Consider the following 21,341-nt stretch of genomic DNA (forward strand, 5'->3'; position numbering starts at 1 on the left):
ATCTCAATCTCAGTCTGTTTCTGTCTCTCCCTGCCAACTCTCTCTCTCTCTCTCTCTCTCTCTCTCTCTCTCTCTCTCCCTCTCTCTCTCTCTCTCTCTCTCTCTCTCTCTCTCTCTCTCTCTCTCTCTCTCTCTCTCTCTCTCTCTTTATCTCTGTCTCTGTCTCTCTTTGTCTCTCTGTCTCTGTCTCTATCTCTCTCTCAATCTCAGTCTGTTTCTGTCTCTCCCTGCCAACTTCTCTCTCTCTCTCTCTCTCTCTCTCTCTCTCTCTCTCTCTCTCTGTCCCTCTCCTTGCCATAGAATGTTGTCTCATGGCCTCCTCCCAATGTATCCTTGATCCTGGGTGTCACTTTCCTCCCCACTAACTTAATTTGTCTTACTATTTACCCTATGGGCATTTTGTGGTGTTTTGTATTTGGAAGTGCTAGTTATAGCTTTGAGCTGATCAGCTCTGCATTGTGCCCCCCCAACCCCCCCTGCCTCCAATGCTTCTATTCAAAACCACTACAACTAGTTTAGGTATTGCCTTATTGCCTTCACCTAGTTTATCCTGTATATTCATCCATCTGCAAGTGAAACATGGTGTTTCATTGATTCTTCCTTGCACTTATTCCTTTCCAAGATTTGGATACAAGGTTTTGGACCCAGTGGAATAAAACACTTAATTATTTGCAGGTCTCTGTTAGTCTGTGTTTTAAGTGGATGCTCGTGCAGCTTCAGAATCACAGAATTTGAAAGATGAAAGGGACCTTTGCAACTACCTAGCCCAACTAATACTTTGATAAAGAATCTCCCCTATAACATCTGACAAATGATTCTCTAGTCTCTACTTGGAGAACTTGGAAGCCATTGCCTCTTCTCTCCTAAGACATCCTATTTCACTTCTGAGTAGTTTTCATTCCTGACATCAAGCCTGAAAATCCATCTCTTTCCAACTTCTACCCTCTTTTTCCTAGTTCTGCCCTCTGGGACTCAACAGAACAAGTCTCACATTTCTTTTCCAGGTGGCTTCTTCAGACACTTAGAGATAATTATTGAGTTCCCCCTGAGTCTTTCTTTTCCAGGCAAATATCTTCCATTCCTTTGATCTGTCTTTCTATGTCCTTCCCAAGATCCTTTGCCATCTCAGTTCAGTGGTCCAGCTTATCACTGTCTTTACTAAAAATATGACACCCAGAACTAAACACAATACTTCAGATGTTCACTCACAAGCATAAAACACAAAATTATTGTTAGAAGACTGTGCATTGTTGAGACAGTGGTTGCTTTGTTCCTCATGACCATCAGATTTTATCTTGTCTACATCCAAAAGTCCTGAGATGTTTCTTTCTTTGGTATACACTTGTTTGTAGAATTTGCTAACCTGAAGAAGTTGATTAGTCAAGCCTTTGTTATAAAATAGAAGCTAGGTAGTACACTAAAGAAGCAATGGTAGACTTGAAGAAGGAACACCTGAGTCAAAATCGGGCCTCAGATACTTCCTAATTGCATGTCCTTGGACATCTCACGTAACCTATGTTTGCCTCAGTTTCCTCATCTGAAAAATAGAGAGAATAAAAGTACCTACTTCCAAGAATTATTAGGAGGATCAAATGAGATATCTATAAAAGTGCTTGACATACTTACCAGACACACTGTAAATGCTATATAAATATCAACAAAGAAGAAGATGAGGATGATGACAATAAAGATGATGTTATAGAAGCCCTATGAATGAAGAAAGGTGGAAAAACCTAATTGTCCTTTTTTCACTGCAGTTGTCCCCTTGATGGAGGAATTGGGAAATACGTTGAAGAGACATTATATAGAGGGGTATGTCTGAGCCTAGCACCATTTGAAAGTGTGTATTTCAGAAATGTCCCATATTTGAAAAAACCCAGCAGTAGAACCAGTGATTTGGATGGGCTTTGTGACCCTAGAAGTGACACTCTTGATCTTTCTGGGTCCAGTGAGAGTATGGTGAAGAATAGTGTAGTTTATTGACAGACTTAAATCCAAACCTTAACTGACAGCTATAGCACATACAGATGTGATAATGAGTCTCTTAAGAGTAAACTGTAAACAACTTCCTAATCATGGAGGAGGTACCCACAAAAGTGAGGATGTAAAAGATGGAAATGCGGGTTAATGTTGACCAACAGTCCAAGAGATCCCTGCCTCTCCTGTCTCTTCTTTCCTGAGCTGAGCAGGAATAGGGGTGATGAGTGATGACTTTTGTAGCTTCCATCATATGGTTCAGCTAGGAATTACAAGGTTTTAAGCTAACCCCTTTAGTAGGGAGAGAAAGGAAGTACAAACCCAGGGACCCCTGACCATTCAAACCCCACCACTTACCAGTCAAATCCTGATAGTCTTTTGCCCCATTTGTTTCTAGGCACCACCATCCTATAACAGTCCACATGAGCCCTAGTAGTCTGGGGACCCAGGATGAGAGCCCAGGATAGGAGAAAGAGTACATTCTTTCCTTATATCACTCCAACCTGGCTTCTTGCTTCTGCTTGACTGGGAAGGATGATTATTTTTCTAATTCTCCTTCTAAGAGTTCCAATCCCAAATTCAAGCCATCAGTGCCTCTGACTTCTGAGTGTTAGATACTTACTTTGGTTGTCTACATCCCCTGTCTGGGAGGTGAAGGATTACACTGTAAATGTATTATTGTCATTGTTGTTTTGGGAAGGGGGAGAGTTTGGCAGTATAGTTCAAAGGAGAGCACATATGATAATGGAAAGGAGGACTTCACATTGATTTAACTTCTAAGAGTTGTGCTCAGAGTATAGGAATTATGATGACCTGTTATTGTAGTTTTAAAAATCTCAAACTTTTGTCTACATTTTTGACATTTTAGGGGGACCAATACCTGTGTCAGAGTAGCATTGTGTAAACCCTTTCTCTTAAAATGGGAATTCTTAACATGGGCTCTTGAATTTTTTTAAAAAATATTTTGATAATATGGAAGAGGCATGAAGGAAGAGAGAATTTCATGCATGCAAGACAAAATAAAGGACATCAGTTGTCGATCAAAAAAGAACATTCCAAATAGAATGTTCTCAGGAAAGACAGTTGGAGAGTCAAGCCAGGCTGAAGGGGGAAAAAGCTCTGAACTGGACCCTTGTTAGCTTCTGTCCTAAGCAGAAGGATCCTTGGGGGAGGGGGTGCTTCTGGAGCTAGGCTGAAAAGAAATTAACTTTAGTTGGTGGCTTAGTGTGGTGAAGAAGACATTTGTGTCTCTGAGATTTGAGTTTGAAGGAAGAAGAAAGAAAATTAAACAGTTAACCTCCCATCTCCTTGACAGACTTGTGGCACAGCTGTGATAGGACTGACATTTTCCAAAATCCTCCTAACCCTCCTTGTAGATTAGGGATAGCCCTATCCCTCTCACCTCATCTTCCATCCTGTCCTATCTTTCCCAATAAACCTCATTACCTGAGAAAGAGGGAAAAGTATCTTCTCTAAACCTCACAGTTCACCTTTGAGTTACATAGAAAATTGGCTGACTAACAGGGGGGAGGGTAAGAGAGGCAGGAGGGTATGGGTGGAAACCTGGGAGATAAAGGGTGGAGGGTAGGAAATATCTTGTTCTATTAGCCATCAATAGTGATCGATAGGCACCCACTGATCATATCCCTGGTAGTAGTATCTCCATTACAACTAGGCACCCTGAGGTTTCCCCTAGTATCTCTCTAGTCACTCCAGAGTGTATTATTTATTACAACTAGAAATATCTCCTCAGTATCCTATTTCTAATACAAATAATTGAATTTTAACAAAATTATTTTCTTAGTAATCCTATATATTTTATTTTATGCACTTAATAATATTATTTGAAGAAAGAGTGCTTTGTATTCATCTGATTGCCAAAAGGCTACACAACATAAAAAGATTAAGAACCCTTGTCTTAAGCACCAATTATATAAACTGTTTTTTTAAATGGGTTTATTGATCCAAACTTTTCAACTTTTCAAAAAAGAATAAAAATTTTGTATGTCAGTAATTTAATTTTCAAGTTAGAAGTTGGACTAACTGACCTTTTGGATCACTTCCAGTCCTGAGATTCTATGACTATATGAAAATGCTTTGGAGAAATGAGGGGTGAAAAGTTTTTCCCCAGAAATTTTCCAGGCCTTCACATCTCTCCCTGTGTGTGACCTTCGCCTCATTAGTCAGCACCCTGTTCTAGCCAACTGAGCTAACTTGCCATGGAATAAATAGAATAAAAAGTAGGGAGGGACATTTGAGGGCAAAGGTGCAAAGATGCTTGCCTTTTGCTGACCTAGTCTAAAAGCACATAATGAATCTATACTTAATAACAACATCAACAAAAATCATACACCCAGATACACACACACACACAACCAAAAATAAAAATAGTACAAAGGTACCAGCCCAGGAATCCAAAAAACACAACATGCAAAATGAAAAAGATGAGAAGGAAGGAAGGGGGTAACGGAGGAGGGGAAGAAGGGAGGAAGGAAAGAGGAAAAGATGGGAGGAAGGAACAGAGGGAAGAAAAGATAGCAGTTACTTTTACACAGATCAAAATAAAAAGCATTGCAATTGTCAGATTCTTTGAAAACCATGTATTTTCAGTTCTTTAGCCCAAACTTAATAAAGAATTAATGAGAAGGTGGGGTCAACACCAGCTATGTGACACACTATGTATTCCTGAATCTGAATCAGGAAGACCTGAGTTCAAATTAAGCCATTAACACTATATGGATAACCCCAGGCAAGTCACTTAACTTCTATCTGCCTCAGTTTTCTCACTTATAAAATGGAAATAGTAGCACCTACCTTGGAGATTTTTGTGTGTATAAATGACACAATTTGTCTTTATGCCTTAAAGCATTACAAATATGCTAGCTATTATTAAGTCAATTTAGCTTAATAAATATCCATTATGCCCCTACTGTGTGGTATAAGGCAACTGGTGACACAATGGATAGAAATTTGAGCCTGCAGTCAGGAAGAACTGTTCAAATCTAACCCCAGATAGCTGTGTGACCCTGGGCAAGTCACTTAACTTCTGTTTGCCTCAGTTTCCTCGATAGTAAAATATTGATAATAATAGCATTTACCTCCGAAATGCCCTCAAGTGTTAGTGCTTTTTTCCTTTCTTCAGTTTGCCTTATATAATACTTTTGAGGGGTACATGTTATTTCCCCATTGTAGAAAGCAAACTCCTTAAAGATAGGGATAAAAGGACAAATTCTTAATTTGCATGTTTGTTCAGTTTTTCCAGGGAAGAGGTGGTATAGTGTATAGACACAATGTTATAAGAAGCATGAAGGAGGTAGAGATTACTTTTAGTTGAGGATATGGGAGTGACTTAGGGAAGGCTTCCAGAAAGAGGTGACACTCAAGCTGGGAAAGAAGGGTGGAATGAGTTCCAAATATGGTGGATGACTTGGCAGACTACTAAAATGAGACAGTGTAGGATTGGCTTAGGGAATATCTAGTGGTCCAATTTCGCTAGAATATATAGAATTCATGAAGGAAGAGTAGAGTAAAATAAGGCTAAAAAGTTTTTGGATCCAGACTGTAGAAAGTCTTAAATGCCAGACTAAAGAGTTTCTACTTATTGTTGTAGGCAATGGGGAGCCATTGAAGTTTTTCGAGCAGCAGCATGGAGGTTTTAGAGGAGTGACTTACTTAGATCTGTGTATTAGGACAATTAATTTGGCCTCTGGCTTAAGAACAGATTGGAGAGAGAGGAGAAATGAGAGAAAAAGACCACTTAAGGGTCTGTCATAATACTTCAAGTGAAAGGCAGTAAAGATGTGAATTAAAATGGTGACAGTAAGAATTTGAAGGAAGGAATGGTCACAACAGTATTGTGGAAGTAGAATCCATAGGACTCAGCAACTATTTGAATATCATCAGTAGGGTAACAGAAAAAAGAAGAATCATGAAGCCATGTCTATGACATGAAATCCATTTCTCAACTGAGAGAGAACCAACTAAAAATTCAATCCAGTTTCATCAGAATAGATTCATATCTTCTGAGTCAACTTAGTGTCAATAGAAGTACATATATATAACCATTCTTATAACCAAATGAAGCCATTTTATTAGTCTCAAATAATTTTTGTGCCTCCTCTACTTATGTGTAATCACATTTTAATGTAGGCTCCACAGACTATAAATATATTTATTTAACATAAATAAAAATATACAAAATAAATAAAAAATCTTATCTCATCCCTCTTCCTTGAGTCTTCTGAAATCCAAGAGCAGATTCCTGTAGTGACTCATGCTTCAAGTGTGATTTAGAGGCAGAAGGTAGTTCCCAAATGAACTATGATAACGCCTACTTAAAGCTTATAATCAAAAGTAAATGATTATTATAAGCCATAGTTAGATCTTAGATCTCTATTGGGACCAGGAGACCCTCTGGTGGCAACACCAAGGTGAGAGGCAAAGGAAGAGTTGATGTCTAATAAGAGGCCATCAGCATGAGTTGGTCAGTGAAGAGGAATATAACTATGTTCCTTCTAACTACTTGATTGTGATTTTTATCTTTCCCTATTTGAAAGGTTAAAGGGAAATCTTATGATTAGTGTGACATTCTTCTTTAAAAAAACAATGTTATTACTTACAAAAGTAAAGAGACTGCCCATTCCTGAGATCAAAACCTACCATACACCTCTGGTAAGGCCAGTGGTTCTCAAAAATTTTAATTTCTACACTTCAAAATTCAACAATGATATAATATTCTATCCCCTACCCTTTCAAAGAACTCAAAGCCCTAAAAAAACACCCATTGTGCCAACATTTTCATTGGTTCATGAATTCCTTTATTTGGAACCCTATAAAATCTACAAAAGGTAGGCTTTTCATATTCTCTCCTATCAGTTTCATCAGCCTGTTGCCTGCAGCATGAACCCAGAGAAGTTCTAGATATGATATAAAGATGTGCAGGACATAAAACATTTCTGCAAATCTTCTGTTTGCCAAAAATAAGCTACTTTGGGGTCCATCCCTGTAAAGCACCTGCAGGGTTTCTGTATCTTTCACCCTGAAGCCAGCTCTCAGCAGCAGGGGGACTAGGAAGAGGTGTACAGGCAACTTCTTAAGCAGGGTCCTGCAGTAAATCTTACTAGTCTGACACAGGAAAAAAGAAAGAAAGGTCACTCCATGGGACATAAAGGAACCAGAACCTAGGCTGTTTGCCCAGGTGGGTCCAGGTGTTTGAGCTGTAGCATCCTTTTTATTTTCCCCATAAGCAAATTCTGTTATTGGATTGGTGAGAAGGCAATCAGAAAGAGACATAGAGGGCTTTCTGAATTCAATTTCAGTGATGGCTACTGTATTCTATATACCATATTGTCTCTCAGAGTGTGCACCAAACTCTGAGAGTTCCACTGTGCACTCATTTCTATTACCTTCATGGTGCTTAAAACAAATGGTTCTCATCTGCCCCTTCCACCAGGGAATGTCTTCATATGCCTGGGACAGACATCCCACTAACTCCCCAATAGGTCTGAAGCCTGTTGGTTACCCTTAACCTGTTTAGCCTAACTGTAAAATAAAGCAATTCAACTAGATGATTTCTAAGGTCCTTCAATCCTCTGATCGAAAGTACTATGCAATTCTTGGCTTCATATTCCTACTGCAACCTTCTGGATCTTTTTCCTGCTTTTCTGCCTAGAAAGCAGAACAATAAGAGCTCACATTTATATAGACCTTTCAGTTTAGAAAGTGGTTGTTTTAGTATCATGCAAAGTGTGAATGTTACTATCCTGATTTTCCAGGAAGAGAAATGAAGACTCAGAGAATTTAGATGACTTTTCATGATCATACAGCTAACTTCCAAAATCCATATATGTCTGTCTCTGTCCTTGCCTTAAGAAGTGTTACTCAAGCTGCTTCTACTCATGCAGCCCAATGAAGAAAGAGAAAGAAGAAAAAAGAAAGGAAAACTAAGAAAGAGAGAGAAAGAAAAAGAAAGAAAGAGAGAGAGAGAAAGAAAGAAAGAAAGAGAGAGAGAGAGAAAGAGAGAGAGACAAAGAAAGAAAGAAAGAGAGAGAGAGAAAGAAAGAAAGAAAGAGAAAGAAAGAAAGAAAAAGAAAGAAAGAGAGAGAGAAAAAGAAAGAAAGAAAGAGAGAGAGAGAGAGAAAGAAAGAAAGAAAGAAAGAAAGAAAGAAAGAAAGAAAGAAAGAAAGAAAGAAAGAAAGAAAGAAAGAAAGAAAGAAAGAAAGAAAGAAAGAAAGAAAGAAAGAAAGAAAGAAAGAAAGAAAGAAAGAAAGGAAGGAAGGAAGGAAGGAAGGAAGGAAGGAAGGAAGGAAGGAAGGAAGGAAGGAAGGAAGGAAGGAAGGAAGGAAGGAAGGAAGGAAGGAAGGAAGGAAGGAAGGAAGGAAGGAAGGAAGGAAGAAAGGAAGGAAGGAAGGAAGGAAGGAAGGAAGGAAGAAAGGAAGGAAGGAAGAAAGGAAGGAAGGAAGATTGTTTACAAGGGTATGGCTGCTGCACATGCAACAGCTTCTTGCAGGCACTTGAGTGGTATGGGTAGCAAGTGGAAACCAAAAAGGAAAGCAGCCCTTTCCTCATTAAGCCTTCACACCAGAAGTACTAGTGTACCCTGAATACCCTGTACACCCCAGATATCAGATGTAGTGCTGAACGAGCTACAAGAAGTCACCTAGTTTAATTCATTTTACATATGAGGAATCTGAGACTCAGACTTTTAATATTCCTTTTCCATTCATTTGCTAAGTCCTATCCATTCCATTTCCTTAGACTCTACTTCCTTCTCTACAATCATATAGCCATGACTCTCTCCTCTTGACTTGACTCTTTCAGTAGCTTACTAATTAATCTCCCTGACTCAAGTCTTTCCCCATTCTAATCCATCCTCCACAGCGCATGGTTCTCCACTGTCTTTAGGTTAAAATTCAAATTCTTTGTCTGACATTTAAAGCCCTTTACAATCTGACTCCAGTCCATCTCTCCAGACTGACTACATATTCCTCCCCTTCATGTGTTCTGCATTGTAGCCAAACAGGCCTACATGCAATTCCTCAAACATAGAATTTCATCTCTCTTCCATGCCTTTTGCAAAAACTCTCTTCCATGCTTGAACTGCACTCTCTCCTAACTCACCTTACTCTAGCTTCCTCCAAGGCTAAGTCAGATGGTCACCTTCTTTTAAGATTCCTTTCCTAATTCTCTCAATTTTTAGTATCACCCCATCTCTTTCCATTTATCTTCTATATATTCTTTATATACTTACCTGCAAAACCTTGCATCCCTTCCATAGAATGCAAACTACTTGAGGGCAGTGAATGTCTAGCACCTAGCATAAGTACTATCATAGATAGACTAATTGAAATAATTTCCACAGGGTCATGTAAATAGTGGAGGAATCAGAACTCAAACCCAAAACTCCCATTCAAATCTAGTGCAGATTAGGTTCATGATAGGGGCAAGAGATGAATGAAATTAGGTGAAGAAGTGCCATTATAAGGAGGAAAGAATAATTCCCACCCAAAACTGTCTTAAGAACTCAACTTTGAAAATGCAAATAGGTTCAAGAAGGATTAAGTCATTCCAGGACAATATGTCCATCGGGTTATTTAAATCCAGAACCAGTGAGGACATCACAAAGGAATACTTCCACAGTGTCCCAGAAACCACCCTTTGGTAGTTTCTATCTGAAACAGTATGCTAAATGGTATAGACCATGATTCTGAGCCCAGAATTGCATTTCTCATCTTTAAAAAAAAAAATGTTCCTGCCTCCTAGGTGATAAGATGGAGAAATATGAGCTGTTCTTTTTTTCCCCCTCTCCCTTCCTTATTCATTTGGCAGAGAGAAAAAGAAACTGTTATTTATTGGGCCAGGCCTTTTAAAAGCAAGAAGAAAAATGTTAAGTGTTGAGGGGGTGGACTTGAGCTGTAAGGTCTCTTTCAGTGCTAAGGTTCTATGATTCTGATTCTGTGATAGGTATTTATTCCTTCCTTAAGTGGTATTTATTTAAATGCAGATATTCTGATTTCTGTGTCAAGCTTTCTAGCTACACTTTTCAATTTAAATGTTAATATGAGGGTAAACTCTAAAATCAAAATTTTTCCATAAGGAAGAGCTGACTTTTCTGATTCTAATGTCTTTCCTTTTTCTACCCTTCCCCACAAACTTCCTTTTCCTACTCATTTCTCCTTTCTCTCCTAAATAGTTTCCTTAGGGGGAAAAAAAGAATTAAAGAATAACACATTTTTAAAACTCTAAAATTAAAATGTTCAATGTTGGCACTCATGAAAAAAAGATGTGGAACTAAACCCAAGAACTGATCAGCTAAGAGTTCATCCCTTTGTTTCCACTCTTTGCTAGCCCAGCCAAAGCCATCGTTCTCAATTGCTTCATGAGGAAGTTATTCTTATAATTCTATGGTTACTGTACATAGTAATTCTGCCAGTGCTAGGGAGCTAGACATTTTTTCTTTCGAAAATGAGAAGATTTTTGGCTCTTCAACATACATACACATTGGTCATAATATCGGATCTTCAATATTTAAATGGATCTCTGGTTTCATTTTTGTGGGTACTTCTATCCCAAAGTGAATATCAAAACCCATCCATGAGTCATCCTGAATGACTTTTGTCTACATAAGGAATCTATGTCAAAGTGGTATGAGGCTCATCCATTGGTTATTCCCTTCTCTGACTACATGAACAATCACTTCCTTTTTTTAATCATAGTTTTTTTTTCCAACAACTACTATACCATTTCATTTATATTAATTCATTTTTGTGATATGTTTTAGCTTATCTATACCAACTAGGAGTCTTTTAATGGCTCTTTAAGTAACCCCCAAGTTTGAATCCTTGGATTCTATAATATTCTAAGCTTTTCAACCACATAGTCTTAACAAAAAAGCATTGGTATTAAACAGTGGAATTCGGTCTCAGTAAGAAACTTAAGAGTCATTATTGAGAAGGTACTACAGCATTCCTCAGATACAATCCAGGTCTCTTTCTTCCTTTTATTTAATTCTGGTTCATTGTCCATTTGCAGTTTTTGTCTAAGATGTATGTATTCTTGGACCAGCTAGAGGACTGACTATTCATCTAACTGTATACCATATAATAACTTATTCTTTATTCACTTGGTTTTTTCCTGTGTGAATAGTTTGATTGAACTCTTTAGAGTAATTTTATTTAGAAAGCTCTGTGATATTCTGGAGTCAGATGCAATCAATACAACATCATCTACCAACAACCATCTGGAGGGTATAATAATAATAACTAGCATTCATGTAAGGCTTTAAGATTTATAAAGTACTTTACAAATATTATCTTGTTATAAACTCACAACAATGAAAGAAAGTAGAGACTATTATTTTTTCCATTTTGCAGATGAGGAAATTAAAGCAAACAAAGGTAAAGCAAACAAAGGAAATTAAAACAAACAAAGAATTATACATCTAGTAAATGTCTCTGGCAGAATTTGAATTTAGAGCAGATCCTGGGACTCAGCATTGGATATTCTCTATGCTTGTAGTAAGCACCTTTAGCAAACATAAACTTCCCTGGTTTACTCCTTTCCCTTTAATTAGAAAATCATCAAAGAAAAATTATTTGTTGTTGCATCTATCAAGAAATCTTTTATGATTTTTTTAGAAGTCCTTGCTTTCCATCTTAGAATCAATACTGTGTATACATTCCAAGGCAGAAGAATGGTGAGGGCTAGGCAGTGAGAGTTGAATGACTTGCCAAGGATCACACAACTAGGAAGTATCTAAATCCAGATTTGAACCCAGGATCTCTAGGCCTTGCTTTCAATCCACTGAGCTTCCTAGCTGCCCCCAAGAAATCTTACATGATCTTGACATATGCATGGGAAACACTTTTTTGGGAGGAAATGGTCAGTTCAGGCAACATCATTGGAGCCATCACTGCCATTACATCTTGCCCATCACTGAAGAAGCAGACAGAGACCACAAAAGACATGGAACTATTTTTGCATTGGATTACATTGACCAAAGAACTAATTATCTCATGACTAGCCTATTGGTCAAAGGCATCTCCATATTTAACAAATTTAGTCTGTTTCTCGGACATATAGATATGACCTCTCACTAGTGCCCTTTATACAATCATGGAGTCTGCTAGACCTTATATTCCATTGGCAGTTTTTAAAAGCCAAGATCTCCTCATGCCATCATGATGCTACAAAGTAGGACAATTGTGAAAGGACTACACAAGTTAATTGTATTAAATTGTATGCATGATACAATAGGTAAATCACTGAGGTCCAAAGTCCTACAAAGAGTATCCCTCCACTTGCTTTTGTGTCTTGAGTAGAAGGTTAAGTTCCAATGGCAATTTGTTACATGCCACCATTCAAATCCATCTCAATGATGACCAGCTTTTCTTTGGTAGAACTGTTCCAACAGTATCTACCACCTTGCTGTCTGCTGAGTTCAGTCTGCTCAGCCCAATTTCATTTCTTCTCCCTGTTGTCTTTAGGTCCATGATGGAATGAACAAAGATTCAGAAGACTCAATGTCTAGTTCTCATTTTACCACTTACTTAGCTGTATGTTGTGGATTAGTCATTTCATTTCTTTAGGTCTCCTTTTCCTCATTTGTGAATTGAGATGGGGTTCAATTCTACAATGCTAATTTTTATTGATATCTATTTTTACATCATCAGTTCTGAAAATATAACTTCCCCATACCTATCCAGTGAGTCATTCTTTGGCACAGAGAATAAAAAAGAAAAACAAAATAAAAGCAATCTAGCAAAACCAATATATCAGCTGAGTCTGACAGCTTATGCTAGGTTCTCCAATGTTGGTCTCCTGTGTCTTCAAAGTAGAGAGGAAGGTGCATGTTTTAATCTCTTCTTCGAGGCCAAGCTTGCTCTGGGATTGAGCTCCAGAGGATCTCTAAGGTTCCTTCCAGTTCTAAAATTCTGTGCTTCTACTTTCTGGGCTGGTGATTTCTTAGTGCATTCAATTCTCTATCTTACTCTATTGCCTCACATAAGAACTTTGGAATTCCTTTTGCCAGGCAGCAATGAGTTATTTTCGAAAAGTCTTTTTCCTCTCACAAAGCTGTCAGCACAAAGGATTTTATACTCCCTGTTTTAAGCCCTATGGCTCCTGTCCACATCCAGTGCACAGAGTTCTCAGGAGCTGGGACTTTGTATCCTCACACATGGAAATACCTTCTTGTCCTCTGGAGTTTGACTTCTCTGTGCTTCAAAGGGGTCGTTGTCACAGGCTCCATATTCAGAAGGGTGACTAACATTTCACCCAGCCTTTTAAATCTTCCCAGATTGAACATCTTTTATCCATAGGGACTCCACCTGAACTATTCAGAGATTGACAAGGGACATAGACTATTCCTCAGTTTACTCAATTTAGACTATAGACTCCCATAAACAAATTACTTGGGACTCTCTCCCTCCCCCAGGGAAATTATAATACATATAAGCAGCAGCTAAATGACTTAATACCTGCCTCAAGGTCTACCAATGAGCTTTGGGGGTAGGTGTCAAGAAGTACAGAATTCAAGCTTAGTCTAACAGAATAAACCAATACCAATAAGTGTTTTAATAAAAGAAAGCTATGCTTTTGTTAGGAAAAAATACTGCTAATGGGAAAGCATTCCCCATTTTCTATGAATCACTTAAAATCCCATGTAGGAAGCCTGAGTCAGTTAGGTATAGTAATGAATATATTAAGGAGAAGACCTGAGTTTGAATTAATTACCCTTCAGACACTTACCAGCTGTGAGACTTGCTGTGGGCAAGTCACTTAACTCCTGTCAGCCTCAATTCTTCATCTGCAAAATGGCAATAATGCTAGTGCTTTCCTTACAGAGGATGAAATAAAATAACTTAAAACTCTATGTAAATGCTGGTTTATCATCATTACTGTTATGGTTGTTGTTACATCCGACTGTCTGAACTCCAAGTCCAGGCACTACTTTTCTATGTGGCAGCAGTAAACCCAAGTTGTAAGTCAGATACCTTGGAGGAAGTAAACAACCTCATGAAAGCCTCACAAATCCCAACCTTTAAAGTGACTGCACACATCCCAGAGGGTCGATGACTTTATAATAGAATGACAAGACTGATTCTCATCCCTCTTCCTCAATCACAGACTTAATACAGGGTCTTCAGCTGCTGCTGGCAAAAGCCTTGACATGAGATCAGGTCTGTGGCTAATGCATGTTAAACTACAACTGACCCAATCATGCCTTTGTACAACAACCTTTTTAATGTCTGTCTCAGAAAATCTCTGGAAGATTCATCATTCCCCCCAGGCCCCTTTCAGCCTTAGAAAAAGAGACTTCACTCTTTCCCTGCTCCTGACATTTTCTCATTCATGTGTTTGTATTTTTCCCTTTGTTTCAGGACTGGATATACTTTCCTCTCTATATACACATATCCCTACACAGTCAAAGTGAGTCAAAGGCATCACCCACCCTATTGTGCTCCCTTGTTTAGGCTTCTGGGATCCTTTACATAGCTCTTTAGTGTATTGTAGGAAAGGAGGGCATGAGACCTCACCAAAAGTGATGCTCATTTAAGGAAGATTAACCTCCATCCTAAGGGGCAGCATGGGGTAGTATGTAGAGATCTGGACTTAGAAGCAGTGAGCCAGGCTGCAAAATCCAGCCCAGGACATACACTAGCTATGTTTTTTAATCTCCCAGCACCCCCAAACAAAAGTAATGACATACATTTTAGAGCCCTTACCCTCTTGCATTGCTGGAGAAGAATATCCGCAAGAGGAGTTCTCTGCATTTCTGAAATCATAAGTCCAATAAAAGAAAAGAATCCTCCCCGCCCATTGTTCCAGCTAGCATTTATTGCTATTCAGTCATGTCCAATTCTTCATGACCCCATTTGGGGCTTTCTGGGCAAAGATACTGGGGTGGTTTGCCATTTCCTTATCTAGCTCATTTTTTTAAGGTTTACCCAGTACTTACAAATAATATCTCATTTGATTCTCACAACTTTGAGAAATAGTTACTATTGTTATTATCATTTTGGAGATGAGGAAGTTCAGGCAGTGGAAGTCAATTGCCTTGCTTAGGATCATATAGCTTGTGGACAGTCACACAGCAGGGAAGCATCTGAGGTAGAATGCGAACTCAGGTCCTCCTGAGTGCAGGTTTTGTGCTCTATCCAGTCTGCTATCTATTACCACTGTGTTTGTCAAAGTTTTAGTGGTACCCTGACAGATCTTTATCCTGGAAGCTAGATAGCTCAGTGGATAAGACACCAAGCCTGGAGTCAGAAAGACTTGAATTCAAATTCACCTTCAGACACTTACTAGTTGTGTGTCCTTAGGCAAATCATTTAATACTATTTGATTTAGTCCCCTCATCTGTAAAATGAGCTGGAAAAGGAAATGGCGAAACATGCCAATATTTTTACCCAAAAAACCCCAAATGAGGTCACAAAGAGTTTAATACAACTGAAACAATTGAACAACCAAGGCAGATCTTAGACAAAAGAAAGGGTTCTTAACCAAGAATCAATAGATAGTGTTTCATGGGATCTAGGAACTTAGTAGGCAATTTTTTTTAATTTTCTCTATCCATTAATTGTACTTGAGCATCTCCTCCAATTATAGATTTTTAAAAATTAGCTTGAAAAGAGGTCCATAAGCTTTACAAGATTTATAAAGAGCTCCATCACACACACACACACACACACACACACACACACACACACACACACACACACACACAGAGCTAAGAACACTTTTCCTCCAAGGCTCAGATTTTGCCTAGTGTCAGCATTTCCTTTCTGAATCTCAATGAATTATGCAGGATATCCTCTTTCAGTTCAATAATATCATACAATCATAACTGTAGAACTGGAAGGGACTCTAGAGGTCATCTGGTCCAAACCACTCATTTTACAGATGAGGCAACTGAGGTCTAGAGAAGCTACTTGGCCAATATTCCATAGGTACTAAACATCTGAGGCAGAATTTGAATCCCAGTCCTCAGTAGTATAATGAAACTCCTTAATTTTGAGGACCTCTTAATGTCAATTCCATTCAATTTCAGTAATATCACCTCTTTGCTCTTTGATTGGAGAGTGAAGGTGGAATCAACTAGGAGTCTTCTAAGTTCTGAAACTATTTCACATTTGGGCTTGGGTATCTAGTACTTAGAGACATTCTAGGGCTATAGACATAATAAATCAAAATGACCAACTGTTGGACTTAAAGATTTGAACATGGAGTAGTTGAAAGAACATGAAACTTGGAGTCAGAAAAACCTGTATTAAAAATCTGCCTCATATATTAGCTGTATAGCTCTGGACAAATCACTTACCTCACCCCACCCCTTTCCCCTGCCTACAAAAATGTAAATAGCTAACCCTTTCTCTCTCTCTCTCTCTCTCTCTCTCTCTCTCTCTCTCTCTCTCTCTCTCTCTCTCTCTCTCTCTCTGTCTGTCTGTCTCTGTCTCTGTCTCTCACTCTAGTTCTTTATCCTTCCCCTCCACTCCTCTCCTTTTCTCTTTCTCATATCTCTCTCCCCTCCAGTTCTTCACTTATATCTATAAAATAAAGAAGTTTCTCACTGACCCATAATGTATGATAAACAGCTGGGAAAGGATTGTGATGGTATCTGCAGAATTGAAAGAAGGAGCTAGGATGGGAAGAGAATAAGAGTTCATGTTGCATGTGTTGAGATTCATGTCCGGACAAACCCTTCATCTAGACTGTCTTATGTAAATGTAGAACTGGAGCTCATGGTGAGAGACATGGGTTGCCTATATAATTTTGGGAGCTATTGTCATAGAGGTGATAATTGGAGCTATGATATTTTAAAGTTAGAGAGAAGAGGCAGGTTCATAGGAAATTGGATAGAAAATGACTTATCAGCACTATTCCTTCTAATAGATTTAAGCAGTAAATGGATAACCATGTGACACAAGGAACAAATTAGAAAGACTTCGCAAACATGTAAAGAGAGAGCTTTGGATTGTAGTCAAAATTGAAAACAAATTTAGTATGAGTTCCTAACAGAGACCAGGAACTGTCAGTGGTCCTGAACCTGCCAAAGCAACATAGCTAATGTGCATTTGCTGAAAGCTGCCTGTGCTCTAATGGGGCCTCTGATCTGTGCTTATCCAGATGAGGCTGGATGAACTCAGAAACTGGTCAAGATACCACCAGAGTGATTAGAACAACTCTCAACCTAGCCTTCAGATAGGCTGAGGATCCACCCACCTCTACCAATAGAAGGATCAGCCTGTAAAGGGGAAAGAACCTGTCACAAATGATATAAATAATTGTTATTGTGTTGCATGGTAATTAGGAATAAATAGCAAGCAGTTCATGTAAATGACTGTAATTAGTATTACTTTTACACAGCCAAACCAAGCATTTTTGGGATTAGTTTGTGGGAGGGGAGGGGGAATTGTGTTCAACAGGAAGTAACCCTGACTCCTCTGCAAAGCCTGCCTGTGTAAACCAGGCAGATGAGCCTTCCTGTTTCTCTTATGTGGGAATCTACACCCTGAGTATTTCAGGAACTGAACCCGTATTTTTTCACTTTCCTCTCCTCTCCTCTACCAGGAGCACCCATCAGCCTACTCCCTTGACAGAGTGAAAGTCATTAGTTAATGCCCCATCAACCCCTCCTCTTTTATCTTCTTGCCTTGCCTTCTCTGGGGGCTTCCTTGAATTGGCATTCAGCTTTCAGTGAAGCAGGGCATAAGTCCCACAGGAGTAGGATGGAGGACAGACGGAGATGAGTGGAGAGAGAGATCATCTGCCATAAGCTAAGTACTGAGGGCACTTAAATTAAGTGTATCTTCCCCTATCTCTGACTCTAGTGTTAAAAGATCTCGGCCATAGAGCTTGAATGAACCTTAGAGCTCATCTAGTTGTATTCCTTAGTTTTACAGTTGAGGAAATGGAGTTTCAGAAATGTGAAATTATTTGTCCAAATTTGTATAGGTAGTAATTGGCAGATGTGATAGTCAAACCTAGGTCCTCTGACTCCAAATCCTGTACTCTTGACACTGGAATGTTTAGCATATGCCCTATATTGATGATAGTAAACCTTTTAGAGAAAGTGCCGGACCCCATCCCCCAAACTACATGCCATGTCCCTCACCACCATGAGTGCCAGACCACCACCCCCCCCTTACCCTACACAGGGGAGGAGAAAGCTCTCCCATTGGGCTGCTGGGTGGAAGGGTGGGTGAAGTGAGGAATGTTCTCAGTGAATGTAGAGGTGGGGAGGGAAGTGGCTCAAGCACTCTGCTCTTCTCCAGCTCTGCCACCTGTGAGCTGCCCACCTTATCCTCTGTGTGTTCCAATTGGGCTGCTTGCAGTGGGGCAGGTGATAAGAAAAAATGTCATCAGGTATGGTGGAAAGGGGGAGGGGAGCAGCTCTACCTGAGTACCTCTGACTTTCTAGTAATGAACTCTGGAGGGGGAGGGGGATGCATGCCCACAGAGAGCCCTTTGTGTGCCATCTTTGGCACCTGTGCCATAGGTTCACCAACACTGTCTTATTTGCATTTTATGGTCAAGGACCTCCACAATTTAGTATGGCAATATTTGCAAAATTGAACAATGCTTATATAACTCCTCTTGTGTACCATTCCTAGGACATAAGGGGACACTAGTTGAAGACCAACGAGCAAAAGATGGATTTTCTTCTATTTGGCTATAGACCATGTTTACAGGCATATGTAATAGATTTATGGGAATGAATTGTGGGCTGAGATGACCATAAACTGGGAGGGGAAAAGTGAGGAAATTTTGGAGGAGGAGGAAAAAGAATGGGAATTTCATTAGTGGTGGGTGAAGTGGGTCAGGAAAACAATATTGATAGTAGTTCAGGTATGCCTCCCAAAGCATAGAAGTCCAGGAAAGGCATCCCAGAAAGAAAGAGAACATTTTGCTGAGTGTAACAGAGAAGTGGTATCCATTTTGCCCTTCTCCATCTGGTGACAATGCTGCAGCCAGATGACATCCCTCCTTATATGTGCCCAAACAAGAAGGTTGCCATGTCCCAGCCAAGTACAGGAGGGCTGGCTGAGTAATCATGCCAAACCCAGCACACTTCTGGTCAGTGAGGTGTGGAGTAGAGTTGTCTCTACAGTTTGTTGAAGGGATGGGAACTTCATGGGTCATTTGAGTGGTCACCATGACAGATGGGCTGTTGTGTGTCTGAGAAAGGGGGCAGTTAGAAAGGACTATTGAGAAAGAAAAGAAAGTATGCTTACCAAAAACACATATACATACAAACCAAGGGACTGGCCACATTACTAAGAAGTCCCAGGAGAGGTTATACTTTAATAGAACTTAGAGCTTAGAAGTCATCTAATTCAACATCCTCATCTGAAAAAGGAGGAAACTGAGGCCCAGAAGGTCAAATTATTTGCCCACACTCTCACAGCTGATGAATTAAAAGAACAAGACTAGAATTTGGAGTAAAAGGGAGTTTTCGTAAAACTGGGTCTTCATTCTTTGAGATCTCCCTTATTGCTCTGAGTTCTGAGCTTAGTTCAAATCTCTGATCACACCTAGAATTGCTACCAAAATGTTCTTTGTCAATGGAGGACAAAATGAATCTGTCTGAAGTAGACAAAATGAGTGGCGTCTGGTTGGAGGGAGATTATCTCACATCAATCTCTTTAACTGCTATGGGACCTCAAAGCAACATGGATCCCTGCTTCTCTCTATGCTTTTTAAGGTTTCTGGTTCTAACTCTTGGCTGCATATTTTTCTGCTTCAGACCTGCGCAGAATGACGGCTGGCTTCATGGGCATGGCAGTGGCGATCATCCTCTTTGGCTGGATCATTGGGGTGCTGGGCTGCTGCTGGGACCGAGGCCTTATGCAGTATGTGGCAGGGCTTCTCTTCCTCATGGGAGGTAAGACTTATTGTTTGGAGAAAGGAGTTTTGTGTTTTTTCTAGAATAATAATAATAGCTAACAGCTATATAAAACAACTCAAAGCTTACAAAGCACTTTAAATATGTCATCTCTTTTGATCCTTATAATACTTCTAGGAGCAAGATGGTATTCTCACCCCATTTTACAGATGAGGAAACTGAACCTGAGGAGTCACCCCTTGTCACACAACTAGCTAAGTGTATCTAAGGGAAGATTTCAAGTTATATCTTCCTGACCCTAAATTCAATACTCTGTTCATACCATCTATCTGCCTATAGAATTCCTCTTGTTTAAAGAAAAATCTTTAGGTTCCTGTTAGGTTGACACCTGGAAATGTAATTAGGTATCAGGCTGGATACTATGACCTCAATCAAACATTTCTCCAACTCTAATTTTCCCTTTTATTTAGCATAGATATCCTATAACCAAGGTCCAGAGAACTGCCTTTTCCCTTCATATTTACTCCATCAGGGTTGCTTAAGAAGATGTAGGAGTGAATTTGGGATGATAGTCCAGCCTTAATTGATATTCTTAACATATGCATGGAAGCTAGGACCTAACTATGTTGGTGCAAGAAATACAATTGAACAGATATATTTGGACCCCAAAACAGAATCTCTTTCCTGATTATACATGACTGAACTTCTTCAGAACTATTTCTAAAAAATGTTTGTACTCAATGAAATATTGTACCAAGATTTCTAGGTCAAGCCTATAGGACTCCTACTGCTCCTTCAGTTCCCAGGGAAGACTAGATCCCTGGTGTCTAGGTGGAGCTTCCATAAGGAGATGGGCAGGTTGATTTTTCATGGAGTTCAAAAACCACAAGGCATGTCACAGGTGGAAGTGTTCAAGGATACATCCTCCTGCTCCAATAACTACCACCCTTTTTATCTCCTAAAACTAGGTCTTCATTCCCATCTTCTCAGTTCCTCCACCAGCTTCAATGTAGTTTCAATATAAATACAGGGTCTATACCCCTCTAATCTTATTCTATGTCCCAATCCTAGAGTATGAAGACACAGCTCTCTGAGGGATACTCTCAAGGGCCTATGGCATCCAGAACAGTTTGACAGTGAGCCCAGGTCTTTATCTTTTAATAATGGTTCTCATGGGACAATGAAATACCCCAAATGAATTCTGAGCTCTTCACAAACCTCCTCGATGATAGTATGCTCAGGTCAAACCAGAGATCCAGTCTCATACAACCTCCTTCAATGGCTGAAGCGACGATAACAACTCCTCTTGATAAAGTGCTTTGTGATTTCAAAATCCTTTCATGTATATGATCTCATTTCAAGTGTGCATTTAGAGCCAGATGATAGAGTTGTCCAATCCAGTCTTCTTATTTTATAGATTATTTTAAAAAACAGGGACTTGGGAACTGTAAGTGGTTTTACCTACTTGGCAGAGCCAGATTTTGAATGCAGATCCTCTGAGTCCAAATTTAACAATTCT

The 21,341-nt window shown here is 39.4% G+C and overlaps 1 protein-coding gene across 1 annotated transcript in view; it reads left to right on the forward strand.

Annotated features, from left to right (window-relative positions):
- The window catches only part of TMEM178B (transmembrane protein 178B), a 478,364-nt gene that overhangs the window by 399,696 nt on the left and 57,327 nt on the right, over nucleotides 1-21,341 (forward strand). The window contains exon 3 of the mRNA XM_001368015.4: nucleotides 19,724-19,861. Within this exon, the coding sequence (XP_001368052.1) occupies nucleotides 19,724-19,861 (138 nt within the window). The remainder of the gene's footprint in view (nucleotides 1-19,723; nucleotides 19,862-21,341) is intronic.

This window comes from Monodelphis domestica, chromosome 5 (genome assembly GCF_027887165.1).
Source record: "Monodelphis domestica isolate mMonDom1 chromosome 5, mMonDom1.pri, whole genome shotgun sequence".
In the NCBI taxonomy this organism is placed as follows: Eukaryota; Metazoa; Chordata; class Mammalia; order Didelphimorphia; family Didelphidae; genus Monodelphis; species Monodelphis domestica.